Below are 17,784 nucleotides of genomic sequence, written 5' to 3' on the forward strand. Positions count from 1 at the left end.
GGAGTGAAGTTGTATCCCGTGAGGTTTTGATTAGTGTTTCCACACTCGTTAGTGATGTTGGCATCTTTTCATTTGCTTATTGCCTATCTGGGTGTCTTCTCTGGAGAAACGTCTACGCAAGTCCTCTGCCCATTTTTCAGTCAGGATGTTTGTTTTGCTGTTGTTGAGTTGTGGGAGTTCTGCATTTATTCTGGATGTGAACCCTTTCTCAGACACCTCGTTTTCAAATGTCTTCTTCATTTCAGTGGTTGTGTTTTCACCCCGCTCAGCGTGTCTTTGATATCCAGAAGTTTTAAGTTTTGATGTAGTCCCGTTTATGTTTTTGCTTTTATTGCTTGTGCTTTTGGTGTCATATCCAAGGAACTATTGCCATATCCAGTGTCATAAATCTTTCCCCTTCTGTTTTCTTCTAGCCATTTTATCATTTGACCACATATGCAGGGGTCTATTTCTGAGATCTGGGTTCTATTGCATTGGTTTATTCATCTATCTTTATGCCAGAAGCACACAGCTCAGACTATCATCGTAGCTTCAGTAATAAGTTTTGAAATCAGGAAGTGTGACACTTCCAACTTCGTTCTTCTCTTTAAAGAGTACTTTGTCTATTACCAGACCCTTTCGATTTCATATGAATTTTAGGACAGAGTCTTATTTCTGCAAAAAAAAAAAAAAAAGAAATAGAAAATCCCACTGGGGTTCTAATAGGGATTGCATTTAGCTGTGTAGATGTCTTTGGTGGTATTTTCCTCTAAACATATTAAATCTACCAATCTGTGAACACAGGATGTCTTTCCATATGTTTATAGCTTTTGCACTTGATTTTGAAGTCCCGTTGTAAACACAGCACCATCTTTGATCATAGAGCAAAGGAAAAATTAATCTTTTTTCCTAGAGTGGGCTATAGCCAAGTCTGAGTGATAAGCAAATTATATCAATAAGTTAGAACCGAGATGAGAAGTGACACCAGCTGAGGGCATCAGTCAAGGTGACACCTTGAGGGTCAGAGGAGGAAACCACATCTGAGCCGCTCTCAGACCCCCGGGAGACTGACCTGAGCACACAGGAGAGTCAGGGGAGCCACGGACCCGGTGGGTCTGTGAGCTGGAGGTGGGCTGGATGGTTAGGGTGAGACGCACAAGCTTGCGAGACCAAGGTGGACGCTTATACCAGGCAGGTGACCTGGGCAAGTGTGGGAGGCGGCCAGGGCAGCGCGCGCGCGTGTGTGTGTGTGTGCACTGTCAATGCACAGGCAAGGACAGGTGGCGGGTGTAGACAGGAGGACAGCAGGCGGGCGACGATGCAGCCCAGGGTCTCTGCTGACGCACGATGGGGAGGCAGGGCGTCTGTGCAGCGAGGTACGCAGGACAAGGGTGGACACAGGCTCGCGGGGCAGCCGGTCTGCCGGCCTCCTGACACCTGGTCGCATCCAGCCCCTCATCTTGCACTGCCGAAGGCTAAACAGCAGGTCCCAGAGGTCCCCCCGGAATCGTGGTACTGTCAGTCAGGCCTGAGACCCTAACTGAAGGCCCGAGTGTGCACCCATGGTCGGCACGGGTAGAGATGGGGGGTGGGCAACCTCAGGAATGGAGCTCCCGGAGCACCTCAGAGGGGCCTTCAGGAGAATGTCTGTTTGCCTTGTCGGTCCCTTGCCTGCTCGAACCAGAAATGCCGGCAGGGCCGCGTGAGTGGTGGGGGCAGCCGTACTCAGGAGCCCCCATCAGCCTGGTGTTCTGGGCCTGTCACCAAGCGTCCTCACCTGCAGGACGGAGTGGGCACAGACGTGGCGGGAACAGGCCAGGGTGAGTGTGGGCCGCCAGCGTGTGGGGACAGGCCCAGGGCAGCCAGCCCCGCTGGATGGAGGAGCCCAGCGTGGCCAGCGCCGCTCAGACTCCCTCCCAGGGGAGCCCCACAGGGCTGGGCCTGGATCTCACCCACAGGGCCCAGGACAGTGGCTTCGGGCCCTCCCTCCCACCCACCTGCTGACGTGGCCCTGCACTGGAGGGTATGCTCCCCGGAGGGCACGCTCCTGGAGGGCACGTCCCCCATTGGGTGTTTTCCTGTTCCGTTCACGTGTCGTTTCTTCCATCTGACAGGACTGTGGCAGCTCTTTAAGGCATCTCTTTGAGAGACAGTGAGTCTGGCGCTTACCCCTGCTTGTGTATTATCCTGCTTGGTAGGTAAGATGCCAGGGCCGTGTTGGGGTCTCCAGAGCAGTCCTGGGTCTGCCTGGTCACGATGGCGGAGGCAGAGTGCCTGTGTCCTGGGGGCACCGGGAAAGGCCAGCGCTTCCAAGAACCTCTTCGTTTACAGGAAGAGACAGGAGTGTGTCACTGGGGGTGTTCTCGGCTCGGGAGGTGTCCTTGGAGGGAAGTTGGGGAGCAGCTCGTCATGTGGGTGACCCCTGAGTCTGCAGAGTGAGTCGGGGCGGAGCCCTCAGCCTCAGTCCTCCTCGCACCCCTGAGGACTCTGGGGCCTGGGGGGCCACTGCAGAGCCAGCGCCGGACGGGGGATCCTTCCCATAAGAGGGGCAGGGTCACAGGTCAGAAAGCCGGTTACTCCTTTCAGGCTTTCTCTGAGGGCTCTCTGAAAGATGAACTTGGAAAACTCTTAGAAAACCAGCGTAAAGAAACAAGACAGCTTAGAGCTATTTTCTTAAAAAGCCATCAGGACCATGACATCTGAGGGCCATCTTTGAAGCGACATAAATGTCTTTATAGGAAGGATACGAGAAGCTTGCTTTCAGTCTAAGGAAGAGGCGGTTGGGAAGAGTCCCCCAGGTCTGTGGTCCTGGCTGAGACCTGAGACGGTCACCCGGGTCTGCAGCCCTGGCTGAGACCATCCCCTGGGTCTGTGGTCCTGGCTGAGACTGAGACGGTCACCCAGGTCTGTGGGCCTGGCTGAGACCGTCCCCCGGGTCTGCGGGCCTGACTGAGACCTGAGACCGTCCCCTGGGTCTGTGGTCCTGGCTGAGACCTGAGACGGTCACCCGGGTCTGCAGCCCTGGCTGAGACCGTCCCCTGGGTCTGTGTCCCCGGCCTGACCGAGCAGGAGACGCCCTCCGGCCGCTGGCGCAGGTGTGGAGATGGGCAGGAGCCCCGGGCGGCCACACCTGCTCTGGGGCAGCCCGCCGCCACGGTGCAGGACAGGAGTCAGTCCTCCAGGATCATAGCTGAAGGGCTGTCTCATTAGGGAAGCCGAAACGTGGTGTTAACCGTGCTCCACGAAGGTCTGATGCTGCTGGCCTAGCATAACTGTTACATTTAGAGACTGAGACGTCGTCAGATATTCTGACCCCTGAGTTGACCTCTGAAACTGAGTTCTCCCGTCTGTTGGGAAGCGAATGGCGCGTCCTCAGGACCGGGCTGAGCTGCGTCACGGGATGACTCTGCGAGCCCCGAGGAGTGCACGCTTCCCCCTCCTGCAGCTGCTCCCGAGGGGCGCCGCAGACCCGTGGGGTCAGGACTCTGAGGCTGAGGGTGCACGCCCCCCGAGCCGGGGGTTCCGGCCCAGTGGCAGTGAATTTTAGCAAAACCTGCACATGCACGGTGTCTCATCGACAGGACTATAAGTTGACACTTTAAACAAAGCAAGAATTGTATTTACATTTCGAGATTTTAAAAGGATGCCTTAAAGTTAGGGCACGATCTCTTTATTTCTGATTTTGTACAGTGTTGCCTTTATAGCCCTTAGCTGTGAATTCAGAGCAGTGAATTCGGAGAAGACCTCTGAGAAGACCGTCCAAGTTTTAAGTCCTCTCTCAGCAGGGAAGTTCAACACAGAGGCAGCAGCCAGTGTGTTCCACAGTCTGTCTACACATAGGCCTGTAAAATGCAGCTGCTTTACAAAAACACTTTCATTTAAAATTGTTAATAGTTACGATGTTTTATCATTTGGGAGTGGTAATTAGCTCAACGACCCATGAATTAAAGTATCACAAAACTAAAGCCTCTGATGAGTCTCTGTGCAACGGCTCTGCATGTTTACTGAGGAGGCAATAAAGGACTGAGGAAAATCCCACTGCATTTTCTTACCAGGTGTCCACAGCTTCACTGTAACAGCGAGGCACGCGGGTCATCAGAGCTAATGCCCGCCGTGGATTTCTCCCGTGTAACATCAGTCCCGTGGTGCTAGCTGCAAGGTTAGGCGGTGCCTCCTGGGGCAGCTCTGCGCAGAGAATGAGATAACCCGCAGCACCGCCCACCATGCTGAGGGCCGCTCTGCAGGCAGCCTGAGACACGTGAGCACTCAGAAGCCCGACTGCAGACAGAGGTCCTCCCTCCTCGGGGTGGAAGCCATGATGCGCTGGATGGTACAGACGTGAGGTTCCCCTCAGAACAAGCACTGCTTAGGTCATCCCTTCTAAAGAACGATCCTGGGAAAACGTGCGAGAAGAGGTGACTGGCCTCGAGCCATTGCCCGCATTTCAGAGCTCCAGGCCTCGTCTCATCGAGTCGGGGGTGCGTGCGGTCAGTCCTGCAGTCAGCCTCTCCTGCCTTTCCCGGGGAGGGGGCTGAGGGCGCCGCAGCCCTGCGCTCCCGGGGTTCTGTGGGGGGCACGTCCTGGGGCACAGGGTGGGTGGGCTGGGTCGGATGAAGAGCAGAGTCCTCTAAGGGGGAGGGCTTGTCCTGCCCTCAGCAGCCTGGTCTTCAGGACTCGGCCCTGGCACCCCGACTGCAGAGCTCGATCTGTCCCCCGGCCCCCCACCCCGACGGTCCCCACAGCAACCCCGTGAGTGACCCCAGGTGCTGGCTTGCGTGCCCGTGTCCAGACCACTCCTTGTGCCCCGTGTCTACCGCTGAGTCTCAGCCACAGGGGTGCTCCCCTCACCCACCGGGACACCAGCTCTAAAATAAAGCTGCCCGCGTCCTGGCCCACGCGGACGGAGGGGCCCCAGTGCCGCTCCCACCCTCTGTGAACAGCCCAAGCTGCAGGGTTTCCTGCCGCAGCTCTGCAAGCGGGGCAGGCCCCGTACCCGCCCGGCCTTCCTCTGCGGGCCCTGGGGGGTCGCGACAGCACTTTTCTGTCGACAGACTCAAGAGGGGGGTCGGGGGCGCTGGCAGTGGTGTGTCAGGGCAGCCCCAGGTGCCCGGAGACCCCTCTGCAGGCTGACGGCTTGGGGCCAGGCTGAGTACCTCTGACCTCTCCCCTTCGGGGGGTCCACATGGAGCCCCAGCCTCCGGGGAACCTTCTCGGGGTCCCATGCAGTCGCCTGTGATCCTGTGAAGAGTCCGAGCTACACTCTGGGGGAGAAGCAGCAAATCCGGTGAGAGCAGAGTCCAGCGTGGCCTTCCTGCCCAAGTCCCCCCGTCTGTCCTCCCAAACCCCAGGGACCCAGGACCTTCAGGGGGGGCATCGCTGGGCCAAGGTGGGCCACGGTCTGTGCCAACCGTCGTGTGGACTTGCTGCGGCCGGAGTCCTGGGCCACCACCCGCCCCCCGCGAGGCGCCCCTTTCCGGGATCTGTTCACAGACATGTCAGAGAAGACACGGCTCCTGTCAGGAGATCTGACCCAGTTACTGCACGGGAGCAACACTCGGAGGTCGGACATTCGTGCAGGAGGGGGCCAGCCCTTGGCTTCCTGGACGCTTCCGAGCGTCTCTTCCATGTCATCTCTTGGCCCCTTGTTTACTGGGGATGATGGCTCGTCTTAGACAGGGCTCACACTCTGGGAACACGCCGCAGCGTGCACAGCGGGGTCCCAGGAGGGACCTGTGGGGTCACGTGGCCAGATGGTGCCCGTGGCCCTGTGATCTGTGATTCCTCCTGTGTGGGCACAGCTGGTGTTTCCAAATGATTCTCACACTGAAGCACTTGGGCAAGCGGCAGAGGGTGACACAGGCTCCTGTTTTATCTCAGCCGCTGGCAGCACGCAGCTCGGACCCCAGCCTCAGCGGCGACGGCCATTCCGGCCACAAACACAGCCTCTGCCGGGATTGCAGGACAGCCAGCCACACTTGGAATCACCACCGAAGCTTCCATCAAAGTCAGCCTGATTATTTTCCACTGCGTTTTCCTGAAAGGATGTTATGATTTTCTAGATGTTTGGTAGCTGGCGATAAATCAGGCTTTTATGATGTCATGTGAAAGGTCCCCCCCTCTTCCTCCTGCCGCGGCCACAGGACGCGTGGACACCGCTGGCTTAACCCTCTGCTCACTCAGTCTGGGCACGGCCAGGCTGCCCCCCGGCTGGGCATGGACGGCACTGTGGGCCTCCCTCCACCATGGGGTGAACCAGACCTCCTCCACCAAGAGTCTGGCATCAAATCAAGATTCAGAACAAGCCAGTGTGTCCCTCAGAGCCATAGAGGTGATCACAGGTGATTTTACAAAAGCCATCTTCTGGAAGAGCCTCTGCATCATCATCATAAAAAGACGTGTCCTTGAAAAGGAGGTGCTATCTGAAGAAGGCACTATCTAAAGTCAGGGGGTACTGATAAAACGTGACTCTGGAACTTCACTGGTAGCGCCGTCAGTTCACATGCCGTCTCTGGACATCGGTTCACATGCGCTCACTGGAGCCCCAACCCAGGGCGTTCTCCCCAAATCCCACCCCCACCCACCCCCCCATCCACGGCAAGTGTTCTGTCTGCTCTCCCCTGGCAGCGGGTCACGTCCACCACCTCTCTCCACCCCGGCATCCTCAGCACGCTCCCGGTCCTGGCCACCTCCGTCTCGGTCATCTGCATGCCCACGGTCCCCCCGCCGTCCCAGTCTCCCACCGCTCCCACCCCGCTCAGCGCCCACGGTGAGGTCAGAGACACCAGTGAGCTTGTGCTCAGAGCCCCCGGGGCCCCGAGGAACGTGAGACTCTGAACTCCGCTGGAGGCTGACCAAGTCCACAAATCTTGAAGTGGAGCCGGCGGGTGGACCTTTACGTCACACCGTCACAGAGAATTAGGGCAAAAACAGTTAAACTCAAGCAGGTTGTGGTGCTGTGTCCCATCCTCGCAAGAGCTTCTGGCAGAAGAGGGGCCCGTGGCCCAGGAGATGGGACCCGACCTCCAGGAGGAGGTCCACTGTGTCCTCGCTGGATCAGGGGCAGGCCAGCCCTTCCTCACCCCCACAGCAGGTGCTGGTGCAGCGCTGGGCCCTGCCCTCTGCCCGGCAGGCCCGGGGGTGACATGACCTGCCCGCCCGCAGGGCACAGTCCTGACTCTGGAGCGGATGTCCAGACCTTGGCCCCCAAGAGTGGCCAGATGTTCCCAGGCTGAGAGACTCAAGCACAGGAAAGACTGGCAGGTTTTTAGGAGGGAAGGGGGGTGTGTGTGAGAGTCTCCAGGTGAGAAGAACTCACTCACCCTTGTAAGACACAGAGCTGGAAGTCAACCCCATACTTACTTTCAAAAATGACACGGGCATCAGAAAAACAGGCTTTCAAGCTACACCACGCTGAGGTGGCCAGTTCATAACTGTGGCCGGTGGTCTGCACGTCCTCTAAGGGACCGTCAGCAACCACTGAATAAAGCCACGTGAATATGTGGCTTTGCTACGAAGGGCCTGGGCCCCAAGATGGGAATTCCCTGGACGCCAGTACGTCGTCAGCTCCTCTGGGCTCTGACCCCCTGGACACCCTGTGCAGACTCAGGGGCCTTTCTCTGTCCCTGAGACCCAAGGGCTCCACCTGCACTCCTCTCACCATCAAATCGCTGATGAAAGCACAGCTCCAGGAAGGACCTCCCACTGTTCTTCAAGCCCACCTCCTCCTCGGCTTCTGCCCCGAACCCCTGTGGCCTCGATGGGCTTATTCACACATCCCGGCCCCTTGACTGGCCCTCCTGCTGACATCGAAGCTCAGAGCAAGGCTTCGTCATGTCCACTGCTGCCCCCCCAGCATCTAAGACAGTAAAGGTTTGGAAACACTCAACAGCGTATGAAATGGTTACAATAATTGGAGGAAAAATTAAACATAAAATCGGTTACCATTGTTCAAAAATTATGATCTAAAAATAGAAGTTTGGTTGGGGTGCAAGTCAAAGTGACAGAACTATAAAAGCAAATCTGTGAGACCACCCCTGCTTGAAGAGGACAGATTCATCCCTGACGTCACTACAAGAAGTCAGAATCGCCGCTTTCCCCCCACCTTGGTGATGAATGCGCCGACAGCCAGCCCGCTGTTGCCGTGAGCTGTGACGTTATAGAGACACGCCGGCTGTTCCCACCCAGGATCCTGACCCTCACGGGGCCTCGCCTGGTGGGCGACGTTCCCCCCGCTGCACAGCCTGAAACCCTGAGGCTCAGACTCCCCCACGGCCACACGGCTCAGAGGCTGAGCTGCAGAGGCAGCTGGGTCTCCCCAGTGGTGTCTAAGGAGCTTTTGGTCTTGAGATACAAGGTGTGTGCAGCGAAACACACGGATCTGAAGGGGGCAGACCGGCGCTTTGGCAGACGCACACCTTCTGTTCCACCGCCCTTGGGTGAGAGCACCCTCCCCGCCCACCGCCGGCCGGTGGCAGTCTTGTTCCCAGCACCTCCAGTTCCATTGCCAGGACAGAACCTCCAGCACAGTGGGCTGCGAGCGTGTGGTTGATTTTGGCCATCTGGTCACCCAGCCCTGCAGCACACTGTTGGTCCCACCCATCAGCTTCGTCCATATTGCTCAGAGAGCTCTCTGCCTCTCAGACGACTGTCCACAGAGTATGTTCTTGCCGTGTTTTCTGGGCGGGCTCGTCCTGCTGAGGGCTGTGCGTCTTCTGCTCCAGCGCCCGACCCCCGGGGGCTTCATGACATTCGTCAAGTTGTCGGGTTTAAGCGTCTCTGTGGCCGTGTTCAGGGAGGGATTCTATTTCTCTTAGAAAGACAGAAAAGGAAAGACCCCAGGTAACCGGGCAGCATGGCTGCCTCTCAACCTGGTAAACCTGCCACCGGCAGGAAACCAAAAGAATGGCCAGTCACAGAGACTGACCTTCGTCTCCACGCACGTCTTCCACCACGCCACTAGGAAACCTTAACAAGTGTCGAAGCAGCTGTCCCAAGTTTTCCTCAACTAAGAAGCTCCCCAGAGAAACAGCCAGAAAGCAAGAACCTGGATGTGGTCCGTGGCCGAGCTAGCCCCAGCATCTCTTCAGAAGTCAGCGAGGGAACGCGTGTTTGCATGAGTGCTTTGTCATTTCTGTTTGGAGTGAGAAAGAGGAGGGCGGGAGGGTTACGGAAGTGGGGTTTCTTGAGATCGAATAGCTTGATGTGCTCTTCAGATTGAGAAAAGCCCAAAGAAAGAAACCCGTCCATGTTCTAGGTGCATGCATGCATCCACAGTACTCACTAATGCCGTGCCGCATCAGGCGCCAAGTCGTGTCCGGCTCTTTGCAACCCCATGGACTGTCGCCCACCCGGCTCGTCTGTCCATGGGGTTCTCCAGGCAGGAATACTGGAGTGGGCTGCCATGCCCTCCTCCAGGGGATCTTCCAGACCCAGGGATCGAACCCTCATCTCTTTTGTCTCCTGCAATAGCAGTCAGGTTCTTTACCACTAGCGCCACCTGGGAAGCCTGTATTCGTTAGTACTAATCTGGGGCATGGAGGGGGCGGCTGTCTAGGGCCCAGCAGGTCCCCTCACAACGGGGAAGGAAATGGCCTTCCTCTGCGTGTGTGCGGGTCCCTGGTGGCCGGCCTCAGCCTCCTTGCCGAGGGGCGCCCCCAGCCCGCGTCAGGCTGCAGGTGAGCGAACAGGGAGCCAGGCTTCGCCCCCGGGTGCTTGTCAGGTGCCCAGGGAAGGGGCCTCCTGAGGCAGATCCAGGAGCTCCTGGTTGCATTTCGATCGTCTGGAGGTTTAATTAGCTGGTGTACGTGCAGCACTTGGAGGGTGGAAGGGCCTAAACAGCAGAGGCAGAGCCGCCCAGCCTCGTGCTCCAGGGGCCACGGGCCAACAGTGTCACAGCCCCTCTAATCGTCCACTTAAAGGCGCTTTATCTCCTTTCTGCGGGCTTGGTGTCACCTCCTACCAGCCTGGGTAATCTTCACACCCTCGACCCAGTTATTAACAGTAACCAGTCATTTCCGACAAAGACGCTGCTGGCTTTGAAGCCTGGGATGTGCTGAGCTCACCGACAATCTTATCTCCCTGTCATGAACCAGCCCTGTGTTGCCACCTCCAGCAGCCCCGCCTCCGCCGCTGACAGTGACCATCAGGGAGGGCGTCAGGGTCCAGAGGCTCCCGCGGCAGCACTGACCGAGCTCTCCCGGGGCCGTCAGCTCCGGGAGCACCTCGGATCCCGGAGGACAGCCGACAGAGAAGGGAGCGGGCTGGGGTGGGGAGGAGGCACCTCGCCAGGGCGTGCGTGGCCAGGCCCACCCCCCGCCTCACTGGCACCTTCAGAGTAACCTGGGCGCAGACAGCACCCGGGCGCAGCTTTGAGAAAGCTCGGGGCTGCCCTGGGGGCTCAGTGGGAGAGGGTCCACCTGCCGAGGCAGGAGGTGTGGGTTTGATCCCCTGGTTGGGGAGATCCCGCCGCGTGCCGCAGAGCAGCTAAGCCTGCATGCCACGATGGAGCCCGCGCTCTGCAGCAGGGGACGCCTCCACCACAGTCAGAGGGCAGGCCCTGCACCCCAACGAGAACCAGCACAGCCAAAAATAAGAGAGAAGCCAAGCGCAGACTGAGCCCGGGTGAGCCAGGTCCGGAGGCGGGTGGGCTGGCCTCTCTGGGGCCCGCTCCTCTGCCCTGGGAGGGCGTGCGACTGTGAGGGGGCGCCCGGGGCTGGCATCGGGGACAGAACCAGCCTGGGTACCGGGCTTGTGTCCACTCTGCGAGGAGAGGGCCCCGTCCTCACCTCAGCCTGAAAGGACTTTCTCCACGACGTTTGCTCAAGCTCTGTTTAAAAGGAACTTGATGTGCTTCATCGCAGTTTCCACTGTAAAATCGTCTGTCCCGGCCTCTTCCCTTCATCCTAACCACATTTCTCTTTCTGCTAACCGTATCTTCAAAATACAAATGAAAACAGACATCTCTATGAAGGCTGCACTATAAATGCTGTTAATTGGGTTCTCCATTTATAAAGCGAATACTTTTTCTGTTTACCACCATAGGCTTTATTTACAAATTTAGAAGTGGACGTGTCAGGAAGTCCGTGTTCTCGTTCATTCTTCCAGAGAGCTCTGTGTGCTGGGTAGACATCTTCACCCGTGTCTGGGGTGCACTTGGAGGTGGCCTTGCAGGCCTGGGTTTGGTAGCTCTCAGTAGCTCGTTCCAAATGACAAATCGTGGTTCCCAGCCCATAAGCTTCCTGGGGACCCGCTCAGGCGCCCCCCACCAACCCTGGGGCCGGGACCCCGCATCCCGAGGCCCCGAGCGGAGGTGCCGGCATCTCCAGGCGGGTGCTCTCTGCCCCACCAGGTGCCCGGGATCTCTAGGGTCAGCGGCAGCGGGGCGGTGCTGATGGACTGGATTTCCCCGCGAGAGAGCCCAGCATTGTTGAGGCCCGACGGCAGCCCGCTGATGGACAGCCCCTCTGAGGCCGCTTCCTGAGCAGACCAGACGCCCGCGGTTTTCTCCTCGTCTCTTATCAGCCCTGTCGTCAGAGGGGAGGCCAGGCCTCAGCTCCCTCGGTGCCAAGGCGGGGGTCCTGGGCGTTGGGGGGGGGAGTGAGCGGTCCTCCCCGCACTGCGCAAAGGACGCACATGAGGGCAGAGGCCTGAACCTGCCCCCCGGGAGGCAGACTCTCCTGCGGGCTTGCTGAGGGAAGGTCCCCACTTGGTCCTTCTCCTCATTCTCGCTGACTCTCAGCTGTGCGTCTCCAGCCCAGACTGGGCCAGCGTTTCCCATTGACTGTCCGTTGTTGTCGTCGTGAGCAGTTCTGTCTTTCTAAAAAGGAGCATTTCCCCAAGAGGAAGGCATTAGCATCGAGTTACATCAGGAACCAAATTCACTGGCATTCTTTTATTCCCTGGGAACCTCAGCCATTCCTCAGTTTTGCTTTTTTAAGCAAAGTGGAAGGAAGCCGATGAATGTGGAGCAGCCCTCACGCTCGGCTCTTAGGTCCTGGGAGGTGGCTGAGCCTCCGGGTCGTCTGTGCCCCTTCTCAGCCACAGGCTGGAGTCCAGCTCTTTCTGTGGGCACTGTGGGCGTTTCTCAGCCTCCTGCCCAAAGAGCGCCCACCCTTAGATGTTTCTCCACCTAAACCGATGCCCTTTGGAGAGCCTACAGGCAGCCCTGTTAAGGAGACACATCACTTGAAAATAAAATGGATGTTAACTTTCATATTAAAAACTTTCCTAATGTAACTTCAGTGAAATAGCGAGAGAAATGAGAGTATGAACTTTAAAAAGAAATGTGATAGAATCTGCCTGACGGCTTTCCCCAGGTGATTTTCAGGAAAGCGGGTGGGTATCCAAGGGCTTAATGTGCTGAATAATGACCAGAGCACAGGGGAAGGGGGAGGCCGCCGGCGTGGACGCTGTGCTGTCATCCTGGTAGAAGAGGCGCCCCGGGCGCGGAGAGCGGCCGGTGAGGGTGGCGGCAGGCAGTGCGGGCCTTGTGCTGACTGCGGGGTCTCAGGAACTGGCCTAATGACTTTTCCAGGATCTGGCCTGGCCCTTTATCACTTCACTGGAACAAGGACAGAAACCAGGAAAGCCGGAAAAATTGCTGCAGCAAAACATGCTTCCCACCTGTGTCGGTTTGCCGCTCCGCCTACGGGCACTCAGGCCCCAGGCCTCTGGGTTGGACCCGGCCATCGGAGGATGAGCCCTGAAGGCCACCCCGGAGTCTGTGGACCCAGAAGAGCCGGGGCGTCCGCACACGGACGTCTGTGCCGCCCCGCCGCTGGGGAACCGCTCAGCCAACCCTAATTGAATCCGACAAGAATAAATCACAGGCTGAAACTGCAGTGCTCACCTAGGGAACAGCCGTGGAAACGGGAGGACACCCAGAGCCGGGGCTCAGGAAACGCCGTCTTCACATAGAAATGCCTCACATTCTTCCCAGAGCTGCCCTGTCTCCCTTTTAAAGAAAAGGTCCAGACCACCCAGTGCACAGCGTGCGTTTGGGAAACTGTACATAAAATCATCACGTCCCTTCAGCCCCGGCCCCTGTTGTCATACTAAGGCTTTAAGCCTATAAATAAAGGAGGACCCGAACTGTCAGAGAGAAGTGGAGAGCAAAACACACGGCTGGTTCCTCGCCTGTCGTCAGAGCCGATCCCACGCGAGTAGGGAGGACGCTGGGCCTGCCCCCCGGCCAGCCTCATGTACCCCAGCCCGGGCCCCAAACCTTGCAGGCCCAGCTGTTTACCTTTTCCCTAAGGGACGCTCCAGGGACAAGCAGGAAAGCCCCTCAAGAGGGGCTGAGTATAAAACAAGCCGGGCGTCCCTGTCTTCCCTAGAAGGGGCCGGTCTAAGGTGTCGGCTTGGACACAGCAGCTGGCGTCCAGAGCCGACGTTTTGTTTTAATGGAACCTCATCCTTTTCCTTCACAAGATCTCTCGGTCTAATTAAATTTCAGGGAGACAGCGCCTTGGCAGAAGGCGAAAGCTAGCTGCCGGGCCGGAATGTGGGAGCTGGGCTCAGAACTGCATCGGGAAGTTTTACTGGTGCGTCTCTGGTTTCAATGAAACCCTTGCACGGTAGCACGTCTGTTTCTGAGCTTTTGAAAGCCATTTTTCTTCTTCCTTAATTGTCGTTCCCTACTTGTTTTTAGATTAGGAGCTGCTTGTAGAAAAATACAGGAAGCAGAGTTACAATGCAGAGCGCCCTTTCCAAGCCTCCTGCAGCCAGGCGAAGCGGCACGGGTCTCGGGGCTCTGCACCCTCTCGGAGCTGGCGCCCGTGGCAAGTGCGGGGATGGACGGCGCCCCCCGCCCCGCCCCAGCCGAGTGTGACTGCCGCGGGGCCTGGGGCTCTGCTTCCTGGGGCCACGTTTCACAGCTCGCACTGGGGACACAGACAGAATGCAGGTCTTTGTGTGACTCTCTTCTCCAACAGAAGTAGCCTCAAAGTCTAGACACATTTACTCGGGGAAAGGAGAGAGAAATAAATTCACTTGTTTTTCCGCATATATTTCCAGCTCCATGGGGCACTGTGTTAAATTGCTAATCAGTAATATCTGCACCCTACTTTTCCTGAGGACTCTGCACATGGACTTTCAGGGCCAGCAGAAGTAACTTGTCTGACTGTTACTAATGCTGGAGGCCAAAGCAGCCCTTCAGTGAAGCCCTTTGGGGGCTTGACTGAGCCCTGAATGTGAGGCTGGGTGGCGGAGAACCGCTGGAAGGGCCATGCTGGAACAGCCGAGGCAGACGTGGGTCCAGGCTGAGTGAGCGGGGCCGGACTGGGGTGAGCACAGAGGTCCCGCCCGCTCCGGCGCCTGCCCCTGTGGATCTACCTTCCACAGCCTGAGTTGACTGATGTGGGGCAGAAACATTTCAGCTACAGCTTGAGCACCCGTTAGGCTCCTCACTGTGGTGGTTTGAGGCTGTCCTTTAGTACTCCGTGTGGCTGGGAGAATGTCTTCCCCAGGGCGAGCGAGTTCATGCAGCCATCTCATGGCCCATCTCACGGCCCCTGCAGGAAGCAGGTTTGCATCTGGGGGAGGTTACCCCAGCCTGGTCTGTTTCAGAGTCTCTCTCTCTCCTTTTTCTTCCCTCTCTCTCCCCTCCCTCCTTCTGCCCTCACTTTCTTTTGGGAAGCATCTTGAAATTCTCATTTCTCATCCTCATGTCCGTCAGTTGTAGGCAGGGGATGGCTCGGCGGGGCCGGGTGGGCAGTCCCTCCCCCGGTTCCCTTCCCAGGCAGTCCATGCAGGCAGCAGCCGGGAGGTTCTCAGCCCCTCCCCGTCCAGGGAGGCCCAGCAGGGACCAGTTGAGCCATCGTGTCCTCTTTTATGTGTTTTTATATTTTGATAAGACCCTGTCAGCTGGGGAGAGAAACTCACCACTGAGCAAATGAGCCGCAGTGGGACTGGGGGCGGGGAAGGGGCAGAGGAGCCCGGCCCTGGGTGGGGGGAGCTTGGGGGTGAGGAGAAGCCCTGAGATCAGCATTTCCGAGGAAGGGAGGGGACCGACAGAACAGCCTGGACCTCGGCTCTGAGGGCGGCAGCGGGGGGTCAGTAAAGAGGGGTGGCTGGGAGACCTGCTTCCTGCGGGGCAGGTGTGGGGGGGCTTCGAGAGCTGGGAGAGGGGGTTGGGGGAGGGGAGGGGGAGGGAGGGAGAAGCGGAGAGGGCGGGGGAGGGGAGGGGGGGAGGGGAAGGGACTTGGCGGGGGAGGGGGGAGGGGAGAGGAGCCGGGTAGCGAGCACCATGGGGGGCGGGGGCGCGTCCCCTCTCCTCGGTGTGGCCCACAAGGCCCTCAGAGCGCGTCCCCGGGGCGGGACTCGGGGTGGCGGCGGGGACCCGCCCAGCTTGGGCCACAGGAGCCGGGGGGCGCGGGTGACCCTGCCGAGGCCGCCACCGCCTGCCCGACCGTGCGCCCCATCCTGCCCGCAGGACTTTCTGCAGGGAGACTGCTCCAAAGCCAGGCAGAAGCTCAGCTGGAAGCCCCGGGTCGCCTTTGATGTGAGTGAGTCTCCGGTGCTCCGGCCGGGTGGGAGGGGCCCGGGGGGCGGGGAAGGGTGGACAAAGAGGAGGGCCGGGGCCGGGGGGCCGGGGGTCCCCCTCACCCGCGCCCACGCCCTGCCTGCAGGAGCTGGTGCGCGAGATGGTGGAGGCCGACGTGGAGCTCATGAGGACCAACCCCAACGCCTGAGCGCCCGGCGGGGCCCAGGCCAGCCGAGGTTTGCGGCAGCCGGGAAGGGCCCAGCCGATTCCTTTTCCTCTGATCGGTTTTGGAATCACGATGTTTTAATCACATGTTTGCTTCACTTGAAATTATATCCCAGACAACTGAGATTGTGGGGCTTTCAAATGGTTTTTCTCTTTTCTTATTAAAAAGAGCTTTCCTCTTAATTAGCATTAACACAGTCCCTGTGGATACTGTCTTCAAGTTATAAAAGCAGCAACTGTAAGGACCCCAAACAAAAAGTCACGCAAATCCACGCCTTGGAGTAGTAATCTAGCTTTCTTCCGAGAGAGATCCCCGGCCTGAGCCCGCCCGGCCGCACGCCCTCCTGAGTCCAAGTGGCGACATTGCCTTCCCCTCCTGGTGACAATAAGCCACTCTGTGCAGCGGATCTGGAAACCCAGGTCCTGCAGAAAGGCGGCATTCACGGCAGAGCTGGTCTACGACTATAATTAGAACCCACAGGGCTCCCACCATCTCAAAAGAAGGCTTGAGAAACAGGGAGGGTTAGAAGAAGAAACTTGAAGGAAGGTAAATATTGCTGGAACATTCCATGCCAGGCCCCTGGGTGACCCAGAGGTCTCTGAGCCCATGCCTTTGCTTGTGGTCTAGAGTCTCACACACACTACTCATTTCCAACCTCCTCTCAGTACTAGATCACTTTTTAAATCTAATTTTTATTTAGTTATTCAACCAGTTTATATTTAGTGCCTAATGTATGCCAGACACCGTGCATGTGAACCACGCGAGGTTAATTAGAAATCCGGCTTCGCTGAGAGCATCATTTAGCGGCCTGGCTCCCACCGCCTGTGCTCCTGAGATGTGAACAGCGTGTCTGCACAGCGTTAGGCAGGTGGACACACACGTGTGGAATCCACCCGCACCAAGCAAGAGTTCGTGTACAGGTGGAGCCTTTGCCTGAGAGGCCGTATTTTGCCCCAGAACAAATTAGGTCAGGACTCCTCTCCCCCTCACTCCCCCTCCAAGGAAAATAAAATAAAACTTTACAGCCAATGGAATTCCAGCCTTTGCACATGCATGTGAGTGGGGCCGAACTATTTCTGAATGTCTTCACGGGCAGGTTTATGATCTGGGGAGGACCTGGGCTCCAGGCTGGTGGCAGGAAAGAGGGCTCTTTGTGTGGCTGCTCGTGTTGTGAGAGCCTGCTGGCCGGGGGCGGCCTGGCTCCCGTGGAGCAGAACCGAGGGCCCGAGCCGGCCCACCCGGGTCTTGGACTCGGGAGCGGCCCCAGGACGGGCCTTCTCCCAATCGGGATGCTGCTAATTGGAAACAGATGGTCCCCGGAAAGCTGGGCCTCCAGGACTAGGCAGGCTGGTGGGCACACACACACACTCACACACGCAAACACACACACCAACAAACATGCCAGCTTACACACACACACACACAATGCAAACCCGCTGTCACAAACACACTCTTAAACGTCTCACACACACACACCTTCACACACATTGCCCTTGGCCTCGATGCGGTGGGCAGACCCCCTCCTCCTCTTCCTCTGACCCCCTGAACCCTCTAGCCGTCTCACACCAGGTCCCAGGGCTCTGTGGCTTGTTACCCAGCGGCTCCCCCGTGAGCACTGGAGGGGGTCCAGGCAGGGGGTCAGCAGGGCTTCGGTGGTGCCCCGGGGTTAAATTATTCTCAAAATGGCCTGGAGCATCTGGCTTCAAGGGCACAAGAAGTATTTGGGTTTCAACCGTCTCTCTTCTTCCGTATTTTGGATGGGGAGGGGGTAATTTTGCTTCCTGACCTCCCCATGTATGCTTAAGAAGACGGAAAGAGAACAGATCTGCTTGAGTATCTCTGCGTTTTCTTTCTGTGCATTTCACTCAGACATCCTTCAAGACAATTCTCATTAAAGGGTTTTTTCTACCTTACGTCTCGCTTCAATTTCAACAAATTTACTTTCCCCTTTTTCTCTCTTCTGCCAGCTTTGAATATTCATTTTAGATACGATTATCTTCCACCTTGATTTTTCAAGTGAAAACTCATGTTACAATGCAACATGAGAACAGGGTTGTCAGGCCCACACTGGTGCCCCCGGAGCAGCGAGGCCCGGGTG

The 17,784-nt window shown here is 57.7% G+C and overlaps 1 protein-coding gene across 1 annotated transcript in view; it reads left to right on the plus strand.

Annotated features, from left to right (window-relative positions):
* GMDS (GDP-mannose 4,6-dehydratase) overlaps nt 1–16,720 on the plus strand; it is a 425,568-nt gene extending 408,848 nt beyond the window's left edge. The window contains exons 10-11 of the mRNA XM_043908678.1: nt 15,410–15,478; nt 15,606–16,720. Coding sequence (XP_043764613.1) covers nt 15,410–15,478; nt 15,606–15,668 — 132 coding nt within the window. The 3' untranslated portion in view covers nt 15,669–16,720. The remainder of the gene's footprint in view (nt 1–15,409; nt 15,479–15,605) is intronic.
* The last annotated feature ends 1,064 nt before the right edge of the window (nt 16,721–17,784 follow it).

Source organism: Cervus elaphus, chromosome 7, assembly GCF_910594005.1.
Source record: "Cervus elaphus chromosome 7, mCerEla1.1, whole genome shotgun sequence".
Classification (NCBI taxonomy): Eukaryota; Metazoa; Chordata; class Mammalia; order Artiodactyla; family Cervidae; genus Cervus; species Cervus elaphus.